This window comes from Lipotes vexillifer, unplaced genomic scaffold (assembly GCF_000442215.2).
Source record: "Lipotes vexillifer unplaced genomic scaffold, Lipotes_vexillifer_v1.1 scaffold1227, whole genome shotgun sequence".
Taxonomy (NCBI): Eukaryota; Metazoa; Chordata; class Mammalia; order Artiodactyla; family Lipotidae; genus Lipotes; species Lipotes vexillifer.
Window position 1 is genome coordinate 416,034 of NW_006790683.1, and position 20,153 is coordinate 436,186.

General features: G+C 41.2%; 1 protein-coding gene across 1 annotated transcript in view; it reads left to right on the forward strand.

Moving 5' to 3' along the window:
• The window catches only part of LARS2 (leucyl-tRNA synthetase 2, mitochondrial), a 163,842-nt gene that overhangs the window by 333 nt on the left and 143,356 nt on the right, over nt 1–20,153 (forward strand). Inside the window, exon 2 of the mRNA XM_007463898.1 lies at nt 5,474–5,602. Coding sequence (XP_007463960.1) covers nt 5,474–5,602 — 129 coding nt within the window. The remainder of the gene's footprint in view (nt 1–5,473; nt 5,603–20,153) is intronic.

The window sequence follows — 20,153 nt, forward strand, 5'->3', positions numbered from 1 at the left end:
TTTTTGGTTGCACCAGGTCTTAGTTGCAGCAGGTGGGCTCCTTAGTTGTGGCATGCGAGCTCTTAGTTGCTGCATGCATGTGGGATCTAGTTCCCTGAACAGGGATCGAACCCAGGCCCCCGGCACTGGGAACTTGAAGTCTTATCCACTGCGCCACCAGGGAAGTCCCATGAGTATTCTAAGAGACGCTGAAAGGGTAGAGAAGAGGGACTAAGGGCTTGGATTGGGGTGAGACTGCCTGAATTCAAATAAGTTATTGAGTATATGTGACATTGAACCAAATTTCTGAATCTCTCTGGGCTTCAACTTTTTTTTATCTAAAATGGGCATTGTTAATAGTAAGTGCTGCTTCCCAGGATGCTTGTGAGGGGTAACTGGGATGAGACCAGCTTGGTGCTTGGAGAAGTTTCAGTGTGGTGCACATACAAATAAGGTGCATGCAAATGGTGCCACACTGGGCATTCTGGAGCAGCATTTACTGGGAAAGCTCATCAAGACAGGAGCCACAGCAGATGTCAGGTCCTCTGTGGTCCACTGCATGGTGGGGCAGCACACAGGGATCCAGCAGGGTCAGATAGGAGATTTTAGGAGAGGCACCTGGGCCCCTCAGCTGTGGAAGTTTTAAGCTCCTGCATATTCTGAGAAGTACCTCCCTCTCCCCTCCCATGATGTTGGCCTCCAGCCCTATTCTGCCATCATGGCTTGGGAGGTACCAGCCCTTCCCAGTTGTGATCTTGGACTGGGGTCCAACCTCATGGTTACAGCTATATAAGTTAGTGGACCGTTGGCTTCTGGTCTGTCTGTACCAGCTCAGCGCTCTACCTGAATTAATTGTCTTAAGCGCTTGGCTGTAGCCACTTTCCATGGAGTGCTCTGCTGGAGGCCAGCTCCTTCTCTGGGAGGCCAGCCTGCTGGGGATCAGTCTTGGATGCATTAACCCTTACCTCTAGATTTTGGTCAAAATGACAAATGGAAGATGTGATTTGTTACATGAAATGTTGAATCTGATCAGAGCACAGCACTATAAAATAGAGTTTTACTCTTAAATTCTGACCATCCTTTCATAATAGTTACCAGTAAAATAATGCTGACCCTTTATGTTTAATTAAAGAGATTAGGCCAAAGGCAAGCAGTTGAGTAAATATATATCTGCACAAGATGACACTGCTTGAATCGCCTTTCCTGATTCTCCATTCTTATCAGACTCGTTCTTTCTATGAGATTGATCATTATGAACAATGGGGGTGGGTAGCTATTTGTATTAAACTGAAGGATGGTTTTCGGCATTAGTTACAAAGAAAATCTGGTATTTAAAGAGATGTAGTGTGTAACACGTGAAATGATAAAAAGCAAGGTTTAAATATAATGCATAATTATACAATGAAAGCTTGACTTTTACCTCATTAGGAAGTGAAAATTCTTTGTGGCAACATGACGAGACTAATGTAACTAAATGTATTTTGGAAGCAGACCTTGGGGAGCAGTTTAATTCTCAATGAGGAGCATAAAATTAGCTTTTTTTCTTTTTTCTTTTGGTTTAGATTTAGTCACTTCCAAACATTTTGAAGTTGTAGCTTTTTGTTCTTGTGACATTGCATTCTTAAGCGTATGGTTGTGTAAAAACTTAAATGGATCAAAATAAACTGTGTTTCACTAGTTGGGTAAATAGCTTGAGGGACATTTTGGGTGATCCCCTGGTGGCATTCTATGAGGGTTTGAATCAGGGAACAGCAAAGTGGAGAGAGCACTGGATCGGGAGCCTGAGCAGTAATACTGGCTCTGCCCCCAAATCAGTGTGATCTCATCAGCATCGTTTAACCTCTTTGATCCTCAGATTCTTTGCATTGTTTATCTCACAGAATTGCTTTGAAAATCGAATGAGAAGATATGACTGAACCCATTTTATAAACTGAAAGAGGATAAAAATGTGTGGTGTGTCTTTGTCAGGAATGAGAATATGACTAGATGCTGGTGGATTTTGAAGAATCTATAATCAACCTCCCTCTGGTATTAGCTACATTTGAAATCCACCTGAATGAGTTTCTAGATGCTGAATATTTTGCCATCATCATCATAATCATCGTTATAAAAAGAACTTCCATTTAATGAGCATTTTACTATGTCAGCCACCATCTTTCCATTTATCATCTCATTTTAATCCTGAATCAACCCTAGGGGTGAGTAGTAGTATCCTCATTTTGAGGGTAAGAAAAGAGGCTCAGAGGGAGGTTTGATAACTTGTGGAGATGCACAACTCACTTGTGGCAGAGCCCAGGACTCAAACCCAGACACGTTTGATTTCTAAACTCATGCTTTCACCAGGAACCTTCTTTTGCCTTGCCTTTGATTTACAGATTGTAAACCGAGGCCAGAAAGACAAAGGAATTTGCCTAAGGTCTCACAGCTAGTGTCAAAGCTCGACCAGATCCCAGGCTGCAGGCTTCTATTGAGTGGTCCTTTCCCCTCCATCCTCTAGACTCAGCGACAGCTTCAGAGCATGATCTATAAAGAGGCAAAAGTTATCTTTCTCCTGATGTTAGAAGCTGACAAAAATAATAGGACCCACTTATAAAAACCATCCTTTTTCTATCGCTTCCAATCTTAATTTCTTTTAAAGGCTTAAATTCTTACACTTTTATATAATTGTGAAAATTACCCTTTCAATCAGATTCCTACTCAATTATAGTATAAACTCCCATAATTCCTTCTTGCCACTCCCAGAGATAGAACTCATTTCATTGTCACAGAGGAAAATGACTTAATTCACACAGAAAAGCAAAAGGCAGGGGCAGGCAATAAGCTGAATACCTTTTCTGCAATAAATAAAAATATTCATGAATAGTAAAGAGTTTTGCTAGCAATACTTTTCTTTTTAAAAAAAATTTATTTATTTATTTATTTTTGGCTGTGTTGGGTCTTCATTGCTACATGCGGGCTTTCTCTAGTTGCTTCGAGCGGGGGCTACTCTTCGTTGGGGTGTGCGGGACTCTTATTGAGGTGGCTTCTCTTGTTGCAGAGCGTGGGCTTTAGGCCCGTGGGCTTCAGTAGTTGCGGCGCATGGGCTTAGTTGTTCTGTGGCATGTGGGATCTTCCCGGACTAGGGCTCTAACCTGTGTCCCCTGCATTGGCAGGTGGATTCTTAACCACTGTGCTACCAGGGAAGCCCAATACTTTTCTATATATATATTCTGTAAACTCAGTTTTGTAGTTCCGCTTAGCTAGTATATAATGAATCCCTCGATTTTGCTATAAATTTAATCTTTGTTGGATAGACATACAAAATGGATATGTTAATGAAGAAGCTATATGTGGAAAATGTTTGGGGCAACATTGTTAAATAAACATCATTTTAAAATGTATGTCACTATAATAAAAACAAAGTGATTATAATAAAAAATAGGTTTAATGTAAAAACTTTAAAATGAAAAACTAGAAATAGTTTATATCAAGGATTTTATTGTTTTTTTCAGGTCTCAAAGAACTCTGTAACAGCTGTTTTCCCATGTCCCTAAAAATTCCCAAAGAAAAGGCAGTAGGCCTAATCCATTGCAATGAGTAATGTTTGAATCGAGTGGATAGTCTGCTTATTTCCAATTCTGCACCAAGTATCAGAAAGAGGTCTTGTACTTCCTTTGAGGGATTTGTTTACAAGCTGAGAGGATTGTCTGTCACTTGCCTTCTTAAAGAAGGAAAGTCCTGAGTCCCCACTAACTCCTGAATCTCAAGTCCTCTCTCATGCTCCTGAGGTTTTCCTAAGAGTTATGGATCCACATTAAAGTGCATGATCAATGTGGGGCTTTCCATCCATTTCTAGAAATCAACAGCAGCTGTCACTTCAGTATTCCAGATTTCCAAGTTTATGTATTATCCAAACTTCTTATTTATTCACTTTTCCCTTCTCTTCCTTCAGGCAGCTTTACTTACCACTCAGTTGGTAATTTCCAGAAGATGGGCAGTACAGAGAAAAGTGCCACTCTGGTCTGTTTTGCCACGCTTTAGGGGCCCTGCTAAAGATTTGTTTACCTTCTTTGCTGAAGGAAGTGTAAAGCAAAGGGTCGAATGAGATTTGGAAAGAATCTGATTTCTGGTTTCTTCTGTTCCCCTGATTACAGTTGGCTGTCAATTATCAGTCATGCAAATACTTAACCAAAAAATACCTCCCCAGTACACACACATACCCAAAAGAATGGTTATGAATATTCTGTCTTGCATTTGTTTTCATTAATTTTGAAGAAGCAAAGCCTTAAAGAACTCTAGTAGAGCTCACGGAAGGGAGTAAGGACCGGAAGAGAAAAATAGAAGGTGGCAAAAAAGTAATGATAACATCAGACAGTCCAGACCCTTAGTGACTAAACAGAAGCAGTTGCCTGTTCTCTTCCTTTCTTCAGAGGCACCCCTTCTCCCCCATGGGAGGATTTAAGGTTGGAGAGGGGTAACATTCCTGTCACCTGGACAGGATTGGTGAAGTGCTCTGCAGAGGCCTGTTATCAGGCTTCAGAGCACAAAGGCCGACAAACATTTATCCAGCAGTTATTAAACTGGGAGGTGGGCAGCTGGGAAGGTGGGGTTGGGGGTAAGGGATGACTAAAACATGGTCCTTGCCCTTGAACAATAGGTCCCCAGTAAGGAATCAATTAAATGATACCACCTTTCCTGTGGAGCCTTGTCCCCTCATGTGCACAAACTCTTGACAGCATTCACCATTTTACTGTGGAAGAACTAAGGTGCCAAAAGTCAGTGTTCCAGTGAGGACCTCCTGCCCTGTGTTCATTCTGTTCCAATGCATTTAACATTGTTTTTTCTGTGTTTCTAGTGATGAAGCCGCGTCTTTGGAAGTTGGAGAGTTATGTAACCCTGGCCTGAGGCTGCCTGTAGATCACCCCCTGGGAAATAGCAACCTGGCTAAAATTTTCTCATTACCTTACCATTTCAACTTTTTCTGTTGAAAGATAAGCTCACAATACAGCAGAGAAACCCGGGACCTGAACCGGTGCCTGAGTACCCTGCACATACTGTTCAATCCAAGTCTGCATGCAGCTACAGGGAATTTAGGGAGGGGCTCCATTTTTAGACATGTCACATCTCTGTGATTCACTATTGTTTCCTTGAATTATATGGACATATGTGTCAGAGCTTCGTTTGGAAAAACATATAGTTCTTTAAGACCTAGATAGCTGTCCTAAAAGAGAAACTTTTAAAAGAGAAAAAGACAGATTTAAAAATACATATGGGTAATAGGACTTTGAGGTTGTTTGGCATTATTTTGGATATTCTTTAGGTTAAGCCAGGGCTTTGAATTTTGGTATTAGGCATTTTTGTCAGTTTACCTTATGGGAACAGTTTTTTAAAAAGAGAACTTTTAAAAATGTTAAATTATTACCTTGAGTAAAATGCCAAAATATTATGTGCATGCAGGTTTCCCTGTGAATGCTTAATAAATACTCATTGTCATTTTTTTGTCATTCTTTCCTAGAAATCAAAGCCCAAGTTTTACGTGCTTTCCATGTTCCCTTATCCTTCCGGCAAGCTGCACATGGGCCACGTGCGTGTGTACACCATCAGCGACACCATTGCACGCTTCCAGAAGATGAGAGGGATGCAGGTAAGGCAAGATGCCTGCTGGAATAGCACTTTCCTGCCTGACTCAGAGCAATAAGAATGTAGGACAAAGGAAGAAAACCAATCTTAGTTAAGATTAGGACAGCTTTGAAGATAAACGTGAAAAGCTCAGGGTTTCCTCTCATGAATTGGAGGACATAATAAAGCATCCAGATTAATTGGGGGGCAGCCAGGTGTTGGATGTTGTGCTAGGGAGGGAGGTGGGGTGTGGATGCAGTGGAAGGAGGTTACAAATGTGGGTACCACATGATATCTCCTCAGGAGGAGTTCACAGTCCAGTGGGGCTGACACCCATAAATAGACAAACATTGAACAGGGGAATGAATCCAGTAGTAGAAATGAGGAACAAATGCTGTGAGTAGGAAGTGGGACCACAAGACATTTTTCTCCTTGTATTTGATATTTTCTGTATTCGCTAATGAGCATGTATTTATTTTATAATGGAAAAAGTAAAATTTTCCTAACAAAAAAATATGTGGGGAGTAACAGCTCTGCAGGAGTTGGGGAAGGCTCCGCTAAAGAGGGAGCATCTGTCCTTGAAGGACAAGGTGAAATTTCCTGGGAGAGGAGGAGAAGAACCCTTGCATGTGTGATGTTGGTAGATGCCTTCACCCCACTGCCAGTTACCCCAGAGCCTGCGCTGTACTCTTTACCAACATGTCATCTGTAAGATGAGGTGGCAATGGTCATAGCAGCTTCTTTAACACCTTACAGAGAGAGGCAGGATCAAAGAGGGGCTGAGAGCATGTACCATTGAACCAGATGGCCAGAATATGAATGCTAGCCCTTAACACTTAGTAGCTATTCGACTCTTGACTAATTACTAAATTAACGTCTCTAATACCTAGTTTTCTCTCATCTGTAAAATGGGGATAAAATAGTACCTGCCCATTGGACTGTTACAAGGATTGAAAGAGGATGACTATGAAGCACTTAGCACATAGCTGGCACATAAGTACGTAACCAGTAAATATTAGCATCACCAGTGGAGGGCTGGAGCCTGCTTGTACCAGCTCCTGAGAGCTGTGGGCATGTCTGTCCAACTTCATGTTAATTATTTGTCATCTTAGTAGCTTGAAATCCACCATGGTGGGAGTATTTACATCATGGAAATCAGCAAAGCCTACAAATCAGGGCTTTTTCTGCCAGAGAGTTGATTGTTAAACATTTACTGGCACTCCCACTGGCTGTTGCTATTATTAACCTCTCAGGGTCTATATAAAGGGTATCTGCCCCCTCCCAGTCCTTTATCAAGATTTTCTTTTAGAAAGGTACGTGAATCCATTGTCATAATTGGTTTGAAAATTTGTGCTGAACTGACATTGGCAGCAAGAAGTATTCCTAAAAAGGAAGTCAGGGTATAATGTCTCTGTCACTTGAAGAGTTAATGACTTTTACTGTCAAATTCAGAGATTTGCCTTCTACAAGGGATGTCTCCCTGGGCTATGCCAGGTATTATTTTTCCCAGATGCTGCTTTCCATCACTTCTGCAATGTTTATTAGAAAGAGGTGGTGCAGAATAAATTGGCTCTTGTCATGAAGTATGATATCTGTGTTTCTTCAACTAGATTTATCTTTTTTTTTTTTTTTACTTAGGCCAACTTATTTTGGAAAATTAGTGAGTACAGGCCAGTTGCTGAAGATTAAACTTTTACAGCAAAACTGTACATTTATGGTACATTAGCAGATAAGTGGTTGAGGGGGTGTAGGTGGGACTCTAATTCTCTTGGGTGGATGAAACGTTACAGAGAAGGCTCAAGGCATAACCCCAGGCCCAGAGATACTGGGACCCTTGCAGGCAGCTTAGCCCCAAAAGACAAAATGGAATCCCTTACAGTAACTGAAGCCCAAGGTCAGGCTGGACCCAGGGACTGGGCAACCCAGGTTTGAACCCCATTGTACCACATTCTCACCGAGTGACCCTGCACAAGTCATTTAATGTCTGTGAATCCCACTCTCCTTGTCTTTAAAATAGGGATAATAATATAATAATAATTATTCTTCCTTCCTGGGTCGTTGTGTGGGTTAAATGAGATAGTACATGTGTCTGGCACATAATAGTCCCTTAATAAGTGGTAGCCCTGATTATTATTTATACTGATCTGACTTACTCTGTGAAGTCATTTAATAAATGAAATGAAATCTAATTCATTTAATAAATGAATCTGCTCTCTTCTGCTTGGGGCCTGCTGCATGGAGTTGCCTTCTGAGAAGCAACTAGACTGAAAATCATCACCTGCTATTTGTATTATCTATCCTGTGACTCGGTTGGTTCCTGAAACCACTCTTTGTTATTTGGTTTATGGTATCTTAGTCATTGTGACTAGCAGGCACCTAGGGTTCCCTCTGTTCCTCAATTTCAGTTGCTTTCTTTAAGATGATAAGCTATCTTGGAGGGGGGCGGGTATCCTCCAGGCTCTCTTGAACTTAATTTCTTGTTAATTTTCATAGCCCATATTTAAGTCAGATCATCCCCAAGATAACTGCCAAATATGATGAAAACTTGTCCAGCCATTTCTAAGTGGTAATGGCAAAAAAGAAGCAAATCTCTGTAATGGTCAACAGTGTGAAAGCCTGTTGAGCTTCCTGTTGTTTTAAAATCCTTCTTTCCCAATGTCAGGACTAGTCCCAGGGATTGGGATTCAGGTCAGGTTCAGTGATCCTTACTCTAAGGAGGGAAGGAATATCTGCTCTGCAATAGCAAGGTCTGAGGTGTGTATTGATTAATTCATTTGGTACACAGTCCTTGGGCACCAGCTTTTCCAAACACCAGCCTTTCTACTGTATTATATAGTAGTATTGGAGTCTTAGGTTCAAAATCAGTCAGTAGGCCTAGGAAAAATTCAGTAAGCTTGCCTTTTTTTATAATTTGTTCATTTGTTGGTAGATTTGCTTAATTCTTTTTTTTTTTTAAGATTTATTTATTTATTTGGTTGTGCTGGGTCTTAGTTGTGGCAGGTGAGCTCCTTAGTTGTGGCAGCTAGTCTCCTTAGTTGTGGCTCACCGGCTCTTTAGTTGTAGCACATGGTCTCCTTAGTTGTGGCAGTAGGCTCCTTAGTTGCGGCTCGCCAGCTCCTTAGTTGCAGCATGTGGGTCCTTAGTTGTGGCATGCGAACTCTTAGTTGTGGCATGCATGTGGGAGCTAGTTCCCTGACCAGGGATTGAACCCAGGCCCCCTGTATTGGGAGCACGGAGTCTTATCCGCTGCACCACCTGGGAAGTCCCTGATTTGCTTAATTCTTTTTTTTATTACTATTATTATTTTAAAAAATTAATTTATTTACTTTATTTTTGGCTGCACTGGGACTTGGTTGTTGCATGCAGGCTTTCTCTAGTTGCAGAGAGTGGGGGCTACTCTTTGTTGCGATGCGTGGGCTTCTCGTTGCGGTGGTTTCTCTTGTTGCAGAGCACGGGCTCCAGGCATGCGGGCTTCAGTAGTTGTGGTTCGCTGGCTCTAGAGCACAGACTCAGTAGTTGTGGCGCGTGGGCTTAGTTGTTCCACAGCATGTGGGATCTTCCCAGACCGGGGATCGAACCCGTGTCCCCTGCATTGGCAGGAGGATTCTTAACCACTGCGCCACCAGGGAAGCCCCCTGATTTGCTTAATTCTTGAATGGAGATATGGAAGTCATTCTAACGCACATAAGAACAGTAGATGAGAAGTAAAAAGTGGAGTGACCTTTGCACCAAGTCTGCTCTCTTCAAGGCCACCAGTGACCTCCCTGGATGTGTCTCTGTCATCCTGTCTCACCTCAGTGGCATGTAATACAGTAGACCATTTCCCCCTCTGTGAAAGACTGTGCTCTTGGCATGAGACCCACTCTCCAGGTTTTTTTGCTGCATCTTGGTTTCTTCCTCCCAGTTTACTCCACAAGGTTTTCCTGCTCCACTCCATCTTTGCATACTCTTATCCGGTTGGAAAGTTCTGCTTTAAAGGCAGACCTCAGAGATTGTGTGGGTCTTGTTCCAGACCACTGCAATAAAGTGGATATCGCAATAAAGTGAGTCACAGGAATTTTTTGGTCCCAGTGCATATAAAAGTAATGTTTACATTATATTGTGGTTTGTTGTGTGTGATAGCATTATGTCTTTTTAAAAATGTACAGGGCTTCCCTGGTGGCGCAGTGGTTGAGAGTCCGCCTGCCGATGCAGGGGACACGGGTTCGTGCCCCGGTCTGGGAAGATCCCACATGCCGCGGAGCGGCTGGGCCCGTGAGCCATGGCCGCTGAGCCTGCGCGTCCGGAGCCTGTGCTCCGCAACGGGAGAGGCCACAACAGTGAGAGGCCCGCGTACCACAAAAAAAAAAACAAAAAAAAAAACAATAAAAATGTACATACCTTATTAAAAAATAATGCTGTGGAAAAACGGTGCCAATAGACTTGCTCAACGAAGGGTTGCCACAAACCTTCAATTTGTAAAAAGCACAGCATCTGTGAAGTACAGTAAAGCAGAGTGCAGTGCAATGAGGTTATTCCTGTATTCCTAGTTTGCTCAGAATTTTTATCATGAATGGGTATTGCGTTTTGTTATATGCCTTTTCTGCATCTATTGAGACAATACATGGTTTTTCTCCGTTAATCTGTTAATGTGATGTATTATGTTGATTGATTTTTAAGAAATATTAAACCAACGTTGTGTTCCTAGGACAAATTTCATTTGGTCATGATGTACTTTTTTGAATGTATATATTGCTGTATTCATTTGTCAATATCCCTATGTGCCTGAAAGACACTGACCTGCAATTTTCTTTTCTTGTAATATCTTTGTATTTAATATCAGGTTTATGCTAGCCTCATAAAACAAGCTAGGAAGTGTTCCCTTCTTCCCATTTTCTGAAAGTGTTGTGTATTATTAGTGTTATTTCTTTCTTTATTGTTCAATAGCATTCACCAGTGATGGTATCTTGACCTAGAGCTTTCTTTGTGGGAAGTTTTTAAATTGCAGTTCTATTTCTTTAATGGATATAAGGCTATTCAGATCTTCTGATTTTTTTTTCTGTGTCAGTTTTAATTTGTGTTTTTCGAGGGATTTGTCTACCCTACCTCATATTCTGTTCTAGACTGCCTTCTCTTTTTTTTCTCTATCCACTTTCCCTAGGTAGGCTGTATCCTCTTTAGTTTAAATATGATACTTTAAAAAATTATAAACATTTCCAACACAGGAATACAGAGAACATTATTCTAAATACTCAGACCCGCCATCCTGATATAATAGATATTACCATTTAATCTTGTTAATCTCAGCTTTTTTTCTTCTATGTTGCAGATACAGTTGTGCCTCTCCACAATCAGATTCCAGTCCTTCAGTTAAAAAAAAAGCTAGTGTCTATCCTTTGCCTTCATGTTTTCATGTATTCTATGTATTGTTTATGGATACATACACACTTGTGTGTAGTATTGTGTATTTTGAGTCAGTTCAAAATACACAGTAGTTTATAGTTCATCCATTATAAGTGCTTATAGTTCATCCATTAAGTGCTGTATAATTATGACAATATTTAATTATCTATTTTCACATTGATAGAGTTTTAGGTTGTTTTAGATTTTTGTTCCAATGAACATCCTTGCACCTGACTGTTAGCCTGTGGGAGAAGTGGCATTGCTGGGTCATAGAGTGTACACTCCTCAGCATAAATGTGTCTTGCCAAATTGCTTTCCAAAATGTTGGTGCCAATTTATATTCCTACCAGAAATAAATGGCATTTCGTATAGCCCTACATCCCTGACAATACTTACTAATGTTAGGCTTTTAAATCTTTGCTAATTTGATATATGGGAAATGGCGTCTAATTGTGTTTTCAGTTTACATTTTCCTGAGTTCTGTCCTAGTGAAGCTATTTTTTAATCTATTTAAGTTTCCTCTTCTCTGATTGGCTTGCTCACATTATTTGCCAAGTTCCTCTTGGGTTGTTTGTCTTTTTCATATTCTTCTTACTGTTCATATAGTTCTTTTTTTTTGGTGGTGGGGGTCTCAGTTGCCGTTCACGGGCTTTCTCTAGTTGAGGTGAGCAGGGACTACTCTTCATTGCTGTGTGCGGGCTTCTCATTGTGGTGGCTTCTCTTGCTGCAGAGCACGGGCTCTAGGCTCACAGGCTTCAGTGGTTGCAGCACGTGGCCTTCAGTAGTTGTGGCACATGGGCTCAGTAGTTGTGATGCACGGGCTGTAGGGCGTGCAGGCTCTAGGGCACGTGGGCTTCAGTAGTTGTTGCTCGTGGGCTTAGTTGCCCTGCGGCGTGTGGGATCTTCCCGGACCAGGGATCGATCCCGTGTCCCCTGCATTGGCAGGTGGATTCTTAACCACTGTGCCACCAGGAAAGTCCCTCATATAGTTCTTTATATGGTCTGGATTATTGATTCTTTGTTAGTTAAATACAGTGCAAATGTCTTCTCCCAGTCTGTGGTTTGTCCTTGTATTTTGTGAGCCCGCCAGCCCACAGATTGTAATTTGGGTTTGAGAATGGACAAGAATGATGATTTGGAAAGTTCAAGGTTGCTTTTACTTTGGTTTCCTCCTATAGCAGCAAATAAGTTGTGCAAAGGAGAGAAATGAGACAAGAGTGTAAGCAGATCATTGGGGTCCCCCACGTTCTTGTTGTAGTCAATGGAGATGTGCCTGAGGCCATGATCATCACAGTTCTCTTGGGGAAACCTAAAGTTACAAAGTTGACCAGGCCTTGGGCATACAAGTAAATTACATGTGGACTTGGCAAGTGGAGAGGGAGGTGGTTTGGGGCTGATGAGTTGATCAGGAATCTATGACTTTAGTCAGTGGCAGTGGCCTCCCACCCGCCTCCTACCTCACAGATTTGTTGCAGGGTTCATGTGCAGTGATCAATGAGAAAACTCTAAAAACCATAATGCAATTTTCCAGTGTAACCCAATTAATAATAGCAGTAATACAGTAGTCCTGAGGTTTGGATGTTTAAGCAGGGACCACTTGAAGCCAGAGATAAATTATTCTCTTTCAGGAGTCAGAAAAGACCACAGTGCCAATCGGTTTCTTCTTAAACTCATACAATGTCTGATGACATATTTAAAGTTTAGCACCATATGGTGATTTTGTTGTGTTTTCATATGTTGTATGCACAGATGGTTAGAAAATAAAATTACCCACCTCCCACCTCAACTGGTCTCCTCAGCACCTTCTGGGCCAGAAGCGGGGCAATTAAAGCATCAAGCTGCCAAGTCCCCCTCACAGAGTTGGACCTTGAGTAATTTGTCTCAGGCAGAACACCGCAGGGCACTGCCCAAGTAGTGTTTTCCGCTTGGGCCTTTTTGCTATTCCCTGTGGAGGAGGAAGGAAATTGAGGCTATGTGTCTGGCAGCTGCATGATCATAATGCAATTACCCACAAATATCAGGAAGTGAGGGGAGTTCTTAGCAAGTGAACCATAATATACGTTTCATCAGCTTTCAGTTGGCCAGTCAGTCAAACAAGTGTTTATGAAGTGCCCAGAGAATGCATCCCATGGCATTTAGTTTTCAGATTTTCTAATCTCTGGAGCATCTGAAAGTAGAGAGTAGATTTCCAGGGCTTATCCTCTCAGATGTAATTTGAAAGGGACATTGAGTTGCTAGTCCAGTATTTTGATTGGAAACTGCCTGATTTACCTGCCTCACATTCCCAGAGGTCTTCTGTTTTGGGTCTAGTTACTGTCATTTAGATTCTTTACACTGAAGTATTCGCTTCATTTTGATCCCCAACCTGTAATAATAGTGAGTTATTAAACTTGCTAAACAAAATTAAATGTTGTGTTTCTCATTTCTTGGAAATAAAGTGTTGAATCTACTCCACAGAAACCACGGCACTCTCTGAAAATAGCAATTTTTTCAGAAGCAGTAACCATGGTTGCTCTTAATTAGAAGCTGAATTGGTTTCAAATATAAAGTTTTGTTTTATGATGAAAGGGCGAAAAAGCTGGTCATTCCTGGGGAATTGGTACTTCTCTCTCATTGGGAGGGCAGACAGTTAGCTGCCCCAGCTTCCTTCCCTTCTTAACCTCCAAAGTCTTCTTAACTCTCCTTCATCTTCCTTCCCGTGCTGGAGGAAGAACTGTACTTTTGCCTGTTCGTTTCTTCCTTCTTAAAAACAGTATTTTTAAATTGTACATAAAATTCCATATTCTCCCCTTTAAAAAGGAGAGATACAACATAGATAAGGCTACAGTCCCCTTTGACTACCCACTCCCCCCAGGCCCTTCTGGACAGTGATCCATATCATTTTCCAGGGTATATCCCTCCAGAGCCTCATCTGTACATTGTCACCTGTAACTGTGTTCTCCTGTATCCCTTCTAGTCTGCTTGCCATCCATCCTGTCTGCCAACCCTGAGATGCCCATAGCTCTGCCCAACTGGAGAAAAGAGGTCCTGTTGGGTAAGCCATGGTCATGTGACTGGGTCCACACCAAGAGGCTGTCCTAGCTTGAGCTTCTAGTTCTCGCTTCCTGGCCAGCTCTGTCTAACTTGACAGGGCTCTGATCCCTGTGTTTGCCCCTCAGCAGTAACTGGCCCTCACTCCCCTTTGATATCTCGAGTCATGGTAAATTTTGCAGTCCTGTAGGGTTCCTGTGCTGGTCTTTGACTAGTTTGCTGTCAGATGGATCTCCTGCTTTGCTTTGTATGGTGGAAGGGCAGAACTCTGCAGGCCACATTTCCCAAGCTCTGGTGTCAGCTGGCCTCTGGCTGCTTTTGGACAGGAAGAATTCTGGCAAGATTGTAGGGGAGGAGGAAGGAAGGAGCCAAGGAATTTCTCTCTCTCTACCCTGGTTAGTATCTCCTTCATTATTCCAGTTCCATTTGGCCAGACCTACCTCTTTCAGCTCCTGCAGCTGATCTCAGGCTTTGGGTTCAGTTATCTCTGTTTCCTCCCTTTGTTCCTTCAGTCTAGAAGTGGGGGCAGTGTCCCACTCGTCCTAATTTCCGGGTTGTTTCCCTGTCCTCTTGGCTTCTCACTCAATTTAAAATACTTAGAGCATTTGTTAGAAGAACAGCTGGAAATGATGGTTTTTTACACCCTGGAAGTTTATTTTATGATTTGCAAGTTATAGCTGCCAGGACTTCTTGATTCTCTTTCTGCTGAAAGCACTCATCCAAGAAGAGGTTAACACCTAGGGGATTGAGAGGGCTCAGGTGGCCCTAAAATATAAATCCAGATGTTGGTGGGTGGGTTGTTGTTGTTTTTAGGATAAATTGTCTAGCTGGCATATGTGAACTGTAGGTTTAGTTACTTGGGGCACTATGGAAGGATTAAACCAAGTTATGGTGATAGAAAAGAATAGAAATTTTAGAAGCCAAAAGGAGAGTTTAGAGTTCCTCCAGTGAATGTTTTCGATATTCTTGCCCATAGAGAAATCACAGACAAGAAAGTGGGCATTATATATCCAGAATGGCGGTATTTGATCCGGATGATGTAGAGCAGCAGTCCCCAACCTTTTTGGCACCAGGAACCGGTTTTGTGGAAGACAGTTTTTCCATGGACCACGGGTTGGGGGGGGGATAGTTTCGGGATGATTCAAGCACATTACTTTATTGTGCACTTTATTTCAATTATTATTACGTTGTAATATATAATGAAATAATTATACAACTCACCACAATGCAGAATCAGTGGGAGCCCTGAGCTTGTTTTCACTTGCCACTCACTGATAGGGTTTTGATATGAGTCTGCAAGTAATTGATTTATTATGGTCCCTGTGCAGTCAAACCTCTCTGCTAATAATCTGTATTTGCACTCACTCCCCAGTACTAGCATCACTGCCTCATCTACACCTCAGATCATCAGGCATTAAATTCTCATAAGGAGAGTGCAACCTAGATCCCTCGCGTGAACAGTTCACAGTAGGGTTCGCGCTCCTGTGAGAATCTAATGCTGCCACTGATCTGACAGGAGGCAGAGCTCAGGCAGTAATGCGAGTGAAGGGGAGCTTCTGTAAATACAGATGAAGCTTCGCTCGCTCGCCCGCCTGCCTGCCGCTCACCTCCTGCTGTCCGGCCCGGTTCCTAACAGGCCATGGACCTGTACCAGTCCATGGCCCAGGGATTGGGGACCCCTGATGCAGAAGAGACCAAGAGGTGAATGAGGTTGGCAAAGGCAGCACTGACATGGTGTCTTTTAAATAAATAGGCTATAACAATTTGACCAGCAAATAGAATCTGCTGCCCAGGGGAAAGGGACAGGCTTTGGTATTTTGTAATCTTGTTATAGGTCTTTATTTTGTTCCTCCTGGACAGTAGTGAGTCATCTTATGGCACAAGAGTGAGTTCTGCCCTTGGTCACTGGATGTCTGGGAAACCCAAGGTGTAGAATTGATTGGACCCTTTCCCGTTTCATAGAAACTTGGTTCACAGGGATATTGAATCCAGTGGTCCAGCCCATGGTGGAAAGAACTATCCTGACTCCCCACAGTCTGTATTCCAGGGCAGACCTTTGTTTTTTGTTAATTTTTGGTAAGACTGTGAAATATTAAGGAGCTTTAAGATTTTTCTAACTTTCTTTTCTTAATAGATCTTTATTGGAGTATAATTGCTTCACAATACTGTGTTAGTTTCTGTTGCACAACAAAGGGACTCAGCCATATGCATACACGTGTCCCTGTATCCCCTCCCTCTTGAGCCTCCCTCCCATCCTCCCTATCCTACCCCTCTAGGTCATCACAAAGCACCGAGCCAGTCTCCCTGTGCTACGCTGTTGTTTCCCACCAGCCAACTCTTTTACATTCGGTAGTGTATATGTCCAGTCACTGCTACCCTCACTTTGCCCCAGCTTTGCCCTCCCACCCCATGTCCTCAAGTCCATATTCTATGTCTATTTCTTTATTCCTGCCCTGCAGCTAGGTTCATCAGTACTATTTTTTTTTTTAGATTCCATATATATGTGTTAGCATATGGTATTTGTTTTTCTCTTTCTGACTTATTTCACTCTGTATGACAGTCTCTAGGTCCATCCACCTCACTACAAATAACTCAATTTCATTTCTTTTTATGGCTAAGTAATATTCCATTGTATATATGTGCCACATCTTCTTTATCCATTCATCTGTTGATGGACACTTAGGTTGCTTCCATGTCCTGGCTATTGTAAATAGTGCTGCAGTGAACATTGTGGTACATGTCTCTTTTTGAATTATGGTTTTCTCAGGGTATATGCCCAATAGTGAGATTGTGAGTCATATGGTAGTGCTATTTTTAGTTTTTTAAGGAACCTTCATACTGTTTTCCATAGTGGTTATATCAATTTACATTCTCACCAACAGTGCAGGAGGGTTCCCTTTTCACCACACCTTTTTCAGCATTTATTGTTTCTAACTTTTTTGATAATGGCCATTCTGACCACCGTGAGGTGATACCTCATTGTAGTTTTGATTTGCATTTCTCTAATAATTAGTGATATCGAGCAGCTTTTCATGTGCCTCTTGGCCATCTGTATATCTTCCTTGGTGATGTCTACTTAGGTCTTCCGCCCAGTTTTTAACTGGATTGTTTGTTTTTTTGATATTGAGCTCCATGAGCTGTTTGTATATTTTGGAGATTAATCCTTTATCTGTTGTTTCATTTGCAAATATTTTCTCCCATTTTGAGGGTTGTCTTTTTGTCTTGTTTATGGTTTCCTTTGCTGTGCAAAAGCTTTTAAGTTTAATTAAGTCCCATTTGTTTATTTTTGTTTTTATTTCCATTACTCCAGGAGGTGGGTCAAAGAAGATCTTGGTGTGGTTTATGTCAAAAAGTGTTTTTCCTATGTTTTCCTCTAAGAGTTTTATAGTGTCTGGCCTTGCATTTAAGTCTTCATTACATATTACATTTTATAGTGTCTGGCCTTACATTTAAGTCTTTGGAGTTTATTTTTGTGTATGGTGTTAGGTAATGTTCTAATTTCATTCTTTTACATGTAGCTGTCCAGTTTTCCCAGCATTACTTACTGAAGAGGCTGTCTTTTCTCCATTGTATGTTCTTGCCTCCTTTGTCATAAATGAGATGCCCATATGTGCGTGGGTTTATCTCTGGGCATTCTATCCTGTACCATTGATCTATATTTCTGTTTTTGTGCCAGTTCCATACTGTCTTGATTACTGTAGCTTTGTAGTATAGTTTGAAGTTGGGGAGCCTGATTACGCCAACTCCATTTTCTGTTCTGAAGATTGCTTTGGCTATTCAGGGTCTTTTGTGTTTCCATACAAATTGTAAGATATCTTGTTGTAATTCTGTGAAGAATGAATGCCATTGCTAGTTTGATAGGGGTTGCATTCACTCTGTAGATTGATTTGGGTAGTATAGTCATTTTCACAATATTGATTCTTCCAATCCAAGAACGTGGTATATTTCTCCAGCTGTATGTCATCTTTGATTTCTTTCATCAGTGTTTTATAGTTTTCTGAGTATAAATCTTTTGTCTCCTTAGGCAGATTTATTCCCGGGTATTTTATTCTTTTTGTTGCAGTGGTAAATGGGAGTGTTTCCTTAATTTCTCTTTCTGATTTTTTGTTGTTGGTTTATAGGAATGCCAGAGATTTCTGTGCATTAATTTTGTATCCTGCAACCTTACGAAATTCACTGATTAGTTCTAGTAGTTTTCTGGTGGCATCTTTAGGATTTTCTATGTATAGTGTCGTGTCATCAGCAAACAGTGACAGTTTTACTTCTTTTCCAATTTGTATTCCTTTTATTTCTTTTTCTTCTCTGATTGCTGTGGCTAGGACTTCCAAAACTATGTTGAATAAGAGTGGCGAGAGTGGACATCCTTGTCTTTTTCCTCATCTTAGTGGAAATGCTTTCAGTTTTCACCATTGAGTATGATGCTTGCTGTGGGTTTGTCGTATATGGCCTTTATTATGTTGAGGTAGGTTCCCTCTATGCCCATTTTCTGGAGAGTTTTTATCATAAGTGGGTGTTGAATTTTGTCAAAAGCTTTTTCTGCATCTATTGAGATGATCATATGGTTTTTATTCTTCAGTTTGTTAATATGGTGTATCACATTGATTGATTTGTGTATATTGAAGAATCCTTGCATCCCTGGGATAAATCCCACTTGATCATGGTGTATGATCCTTTTAATGTGCTGTTGGATTCTGTTTGCTAGTATTTTGTTGAGAATTTTTGCATCTATGTTCATCAGTGATATTGGTCTATAATTTTCTTTTTTTGTGTTATCTTTTTCTGGTTTTGGTATAAGGTTAATGGTGGCTTTGTAGAATGAATTTGGGAGTGTTTTTCCTCTGCAATATTTTGGAAGAGTTTGAGAAGGATCGGTGTTAGCTCTTCTCTAACTGTTTGATAGAATTCGCCTGTGAAGCCATCTGGTCCTGGACTTTTGTTTGTTGGAAGAATTTTTTTTTTCAGCTTTATTGAGGTATATTTGACATAAAATTACAAGACGTTTAAAATGTACGTCGTGGTGATATGATGTATGTGTACATTGTGAAAGGATTCCACCCATCTCGTTAATCAACACATCCATCACCTCACGTATTTATCCTTTTTGGGGGGGAGGTAAGAATATTTAAGTTCTACTCTTTCAGCAGATTTCAATCATACAATACAGTGTTATCACTACAGTTGCCATGTTTTTCATCACATCCTCAGACCTTATTCATCTTATAACTGAAACTTTGTACCCTATTACCAACCTCTCCTTATTTCCCCCACCCCCCAACCAGGCAACCACTTTTCTGCTCTGTTTCTAGCCTTTGACTTCTTTTTTTTTTTTTTTTTTAAGATTTCACATATAAGTGATTCTATGCAGTATTAGTCTTCCTTTGCCTGGCTTAGTTTAGGTTAATTACATTTAAAAAGCATTCCAACCCATGTCCTCAAAAGCTGTATAATCTTCCTTTACAAATCAGAGTTTTTATTTAAATTGTATAAAAACCATATATGGTTTGCATTATTTTTTCTTACTAGTCATCAGTTTTATACACATAAGTGTATACATGTCAATCCCAACAGCTCAATTCATGACACCACCACCACCACCACCCCGCCGCTTACCCCTCTTGGTGTCCATATGTTTGTTCTCTACATCTGTGTCTCAACTTCTGCCCTGCCAACCAGTTCATCTGTACCATTTCTCTAGGTTCCACATATATGTGTTAATATACGATATTTGTTTTTCTCTTTCTGACTTACTTCACTATGTATGACGGTTTCTAGATCCATCCACGTCTCTACAAATGACCCAGTTTCGTTCCTTTTTATGGCTGAGTAACATTCCATTGTACATATTTACCACATCTTCTTTATCCATTCGTCTGTTGATGGGCATTTAGGTTGCTTCCATGGCGTGGCTATTGTAAATAGTGCTGCAATGAACATAGGGGTGCATGTGTCTTTTTCAGTTATGGTTTTCTCTGGGTATATGCCCAGTAGCGGGATTGCTGGACCATATGGTAATTCTATTTTTAGTCTTTTAAGGAACCTCCATACTGTTCTCCATAGTGGCTGTACCAATTTACATTCCCACCAACAGTGCAAGAGGGTTCCCTCTCCTCCACACCCTCTCCAGCATTTGCTGTTTGTAGATTTTCTGATGAAGCCCATTCTAA